The sequence below is a fragment of the Limulus polyphemus genome, unplaced genomic scaffold (assembly GCF_000517525.1).
Source record: "Limulus polyphemus unplaced genomic scaffold, Limulus_polyphemus-2.1.2 Scaffold3048, whole genome shotgun sequence".
Taxonomy (NCBI): Eukaryota; Metazoa; Arthropoda; class Merostomata; order Xiphosura; family Limulidae; genus Limulus; species Limulus polyphemus.
In genome coordinates, this window is record NW_013668658.1 from 108,787 (window position 1) to 113,923 (window position 5,137).

At 37.4% G+C, this 5,137-nt stretch overlaps 1 protein-coding gene across 1 annotated transcript in view; it reads left to right on the forward strand.

Annotated features, from left to right (window-relative positions):
• LOC106468540 (ABC transporter G family member 21-like) overlaps positions 1-5,137 on the forward strand; it is an 81,743-nt gene that overhangs the window by 65,719 nt on the left and 10,887 nt on the right. The window contains exon 9 of the mRNA XM_022396876.1: positions 389-452. Coding sequence (XP_022252584.1) covers positions 389-452 — 64 coding nt within the window. The remainder of the gene's footprint in view (positions 1-388; positions 453-5,137) is intronic.

The following is a 5,137-nucleotide window of genomic DNA, read 5'->3' on the forward strand; positions in this document are numbered from 1 at the left end:
TGGTAAAGAGTAGCCAAGAGTTGGCGTGGGTGGTGATGACTAGCTGCCTTCCCTCTAGTCTTACACTGCTAAAGTAGGGACGGCTAGCGCAGATAGCCCTCGTGTAGCTTTGCGCGAAATTCAAAACAAATAAACTGTCTTTTATGATCGACACTTCTTAATTTTATTTTCTTTCCTGAATAGCTGAAATATATCATTATTTTCTCACCAACGTTGTTGTTTGTCTCAGTGATAACTGGAGAAAGAGCTATGGATAACAAGGTTGTCAAAGAGTTTATTTATCCTTGGATTGCGTTAACCCCATGATTCAATGACTTTCTTCATGTAAAGAGTTCAGAAGTAACATTAATTCGTAACAGAAAAACTTGATTTTTTTTTTTTTTTACAGTGGAGCAACTTAAGAAAGGCCCTCAACTTCAAGAACAAATTATCACAGCTGCTCGAAAAGTCAGGTAAGTAATGTATTTTTAATTTATATCGTTACTTATCGCACAGTGATCTTTAACATCAGACCATGATATACAAGGATGATATAAAACAAATAGAAACACCTGCCCTTTGTAGCCTTCTATATTCCCTGTGACAAGAACTGTACTTGGAATGACTGACAAATTCCGTATGTAAATATACTTCTTTTTGTGTATTCAATGGCGGTTTGTTAGTTTCAGAATTTCTGGCAAAGCTATACAAGAGCTATTTGCGCATACCTGTTCCTTATTTTAAATTGATAATACTACAGGGAAGGCAGCTAGTCAACAGCATTCATCATTAGCTTTGGGAATGTTTTATCGAATAGTGGGGATTGACCGTCACTCTTATAGCACATTCACGGCCCCAAGTGATGAGCGCTTTTTTTTTTCGGTAATGGTTTGAGAACCATGAATCCTTGTACTCACAGCCTATGCACACTAAGCACATAATCAGTGCTATAAACATGTGTAAGTATTTTGCAAGCAATCAGTTCCAGTCAAAATGAATAGGAGAGTCGATCTGTCAGACTTCCAAAAAGACCTATAATAACTGGAACATTGCTGATCTTATCTCAGGTCCACCGATGGGTCAACGGTAAGTCTCGGACTTACTACGCTAAAAGCCGAAGTCCCAATCCCAGCGGTGGACAGAGCGCAAAAATACCCATTGTGCACCTTAGCGTTAAAAACTCAACAACAGTTTTTTACTAGACTTCACAAAGTGCCAGATTTGTAAGAAAAACTATCTCCCAGGTGATTAATTAACGATAAACTAACCGCAAAGCCTCAATCGCGAATGGTAACTATGGTCGAAGGAGCTTCAAAAGTGATGGGGATTTATGATCAAAATCTCAATCATAAAAGGTAACAGCGGTCAGAGGAGCTTCAAGAGTGATCGGGATTTATGATCAAAGCCTCAATCATAAAGGATAAGAGCGGTCGGAAGAGCTTCAACAGCGATCGGGATTTATGATCAAAGCCTCATCATAAAGGGTAAGAGCGGTCGGAAGAGCTTGAAGAGTGATCGGGATTTATGATCAAAGGCAAAGCCTCAATCATAAAGGGTAACAGCGGTCGGGAGAGCATCAAGGGTGATCGGTATTGGTGAGCATCACACAGGATTATATAAATAATAATGAAGACCACAACAACCAAAATAACCCCACAAGATAACGTGACCAAGTAGTAACCTGTATCGGGGAGAATAATTTGTCGGAAACTTCACAAGATAAGATATGAAGACCGGGCAACAATCCACAAATCTCTTATTATCCTCACCAATGTATGTAGACTCAAAAGCATTGGAAAATTATAGTAAGATAACATGAACTACCACATACTTTTTAGTCAACGAATGGGTGCCAAAGGATACATAAAATCCTGATTGTGAGAATTATTTTGCCAAATAAGGTTTTGGTTCCATAACGGCCTGAGCAACATGTTGTTGAAAGGTCTTGATCAAAAAATTTCTCTGAAGTGCAGGACATATACAAACCACTACCTGAAGACTATTCTAGAGCAAGTATTAACCACGATGGTCGTGGTTGCTTCGAGAGCCACAAGTACGCATCATTCACATCATTAAAAATGGATTATAGAATAAGATAATGATCCCAGACTAGTACCGTGGCTTACAAATTCTCTGCCTGATTTTAGCGTTTTCGATCTGTTATCAGAGGTAGACTTCCCGACCGATTTCCGCTGATTTCCATTGGATAGTGTATTTATATAAAAGGGTTGTCATGCATATATCACAAACATTCAAAGACCTTGTCGATGTATTACCGCATCAAACGGATGCAGCTGTTGCTGATCTTGATAAACTATTAATAAGATCTGTTGGATAGTAGTTTGTAATCTTTTGCTAACCCCCTTAACACACAACTGGTCTAAATAAACTTAGCTCCGTCAAACGGTCTTGATCTGTCATCCTTAGCATTAGCTTTCGTCATAGTTATCTGTCCAGTCTCGACATAGCCTATATTTATATGTACCATCAGTACTTGCAATGCTTATTTACACAATACGTTCCTATTATACTTCTATGTGGCACCAATTCTGTTTGAAATTATGTAAACAATCAACTCTTAATATACAGTAATTTGTAGCTTAAGTTCTTAGCATAATTCTTTGCTCATTTAGCTGCATATGTTGTTGTTTTTTCAAGCATAAGTTATTGGTTCAGTTTTATGTACTATCAGTTAGTTGTTGGCATTGAGTTATTTGTAAATGTGTGAGACAGAGGTTGAGTACGATTAGAACGACTTAGATGCCTAACTACGTTGTTATACCCAATGTCGCCACCACGTCTGGTTATGCGCTATATGACGAGCGTCGTTTGCATTGCAAAATACTCTGTTGTAAGGCTGTCATGTCCACAGCACACCACTTCACCTGCAAGGTTTCCATAAGCCATCTTTTGTAGAAGGATGACGGTTTCCCAGCATTCAATTTCAACAGTTGGATCGTACAGAAGTACAATGGCACTGCATTCGGCGGCTTGACCATTATCTCTTCGTATGTAATAGTAAGAATATTTGATTCATTCTCCATCTGCTTGAGGAATGTGATGGTTGAATGGGAGCTATGACTGAAAGCTTTAGCTTATTCAACCTGTTGGCCTCATTTCCAGAGGGAGATTCCTCTTAGTTAGGTGCACTATTCCCCAGATGGTTTTTGCTACTGACTTTTGTTTTCGTGAACTCTCACCTGTTAAAAGACGCCACACTCTGCTTACTACAGCTGAAAGGACGACTGATTGCAAGTCTCTTTCTAGCCGAACAACAAGCTTAAACAAATACAAGGGAGGTCCCCGTGTTGGAAAGTCTAAATCTCCGACTTTAACACATCTTTATGATCTGAGTGTATGATTATTTTACATTGGAAAGGGCTGTTCCATATCTTTCCCCAAAACGACCAATCTTCGGTGTAATCACACTGGCTACGAAACGCCAAACAATGTCGAAAAATAGTTATGATACATATGTCTATGTGTCTATGGCAGTTATTTTGGTGTGAAGTTAATAGTTTAGAGAAAAACTATTAATCACCAAGGGTGTTCGAATATTAGCAATCCTCCTTCACCCTACTCGAGATTAAAGATTAGAAGTTCGATGAAAGATCAACGTTCTGATGGGCCAAGTAGGCGAAAACAAATTGAATGCATATATATATATACATACATACATACACGCAGATAATGATGAGGCAAGTGGGCGGAAGTAATGGCGAAGGCGTAGCAGAAGCAGGTTGTTCTTGTAGAAGAAACAAGTCGAAAACGATTGTTGACAATGTATTGAAACAAACTGAAGCAAATGGGCCTTTAAAGGGCCTGGCGGGGATCAATGGACCCAAGTGCCATGGCTGGGATCTATAAATGGCTATTACTCTATAAACCATTGCCACAATGTTATTATTGATAGTGGTACTGCGTGTATGATCACTATGATGCATGATGATCGGCATACCACATGCTATGTATATGCTTGTAAAGTATATATATATTTACTATATCTATACCATGTAGTTATATGGGGAGTCTGTAAACACTGGATTGGAGAGACTACTGAACTATATTGGAATGGTGCATGGACTGGGTTTTGAACTGCATGAGTTTTATACATGCATGCACATGCAGTTCATGTTGGCTAGTATTTATATCTATACATATACATGAATGCTTTATAGCTTTTTAAGATGTAAGGCCATGTATATAGATAGTCATATGAATTCTTCAAATTATATATATGCATACATATGTATTCCATGCAAATATAAGACAGTGTGTCATAATATAATAGGATATGTAAACAAATAAGCATTTATAATATTTCTTATGCTTGTTATATTTCTCTCTTCCTCGTCGCTGCTGCATACTTTATCTGAAATTTTTTTTTTTTCTAAATAAAATATATAACTACAAAATTTCTGCCTCACTTTCGCCTAGAATTGCCACCTCCTGCTTGCATGATTCTTGTTGCAGTATCTGTAAAATTTGAAATAATTCGACACTTTACCATCAGCCATTACCGTGATTGCCGATCCGATGTTTGAAACTGAGCTTGGTGCTATCTTTGAATCTACGGCTTAAATATTTCTGTTGTGTAAGATGACAGAAATCGACCATGCAGTTCTAAAAAACTGCGATCCTGTCAGAAACGTCATGTCCGAAATGGCAGAAACCCTATATATAAATAAATGATACACGACACCAATACAGTTGCGACAGTAAGTTAAAAATTACTATGGTACATGTGTCATGTCTGCCATATAAACATTAAATTACATCCACGGCCTTCATGCAACTATATAAGCATACAAGTAGTAAATTACTGAATTTGAATTATTTAAAATGATTCAATGTCAACGGTTATACAGCCACTGTTATTTGCTAAGTAGTCAAATAAACTTAAAAACTACTCTACACAATGTGCAATGATGCGTTTAGTAATATTGCCCAGATTTTGCTACAATACCCATAGCCATTTATGCTGTAGGCTAGCGGAACAATATTAAATATTAATAAAAAAAGAACAAATAGGCGATCCCTATTATGAACCTCTACCGTGGTTCATGATAGCTGACTCATCCATCAATATTTCACTGTTTCTTTAATGTTACTTTCATAAACAGTACTAGTTGAAATGTTTAATATATATATATATATT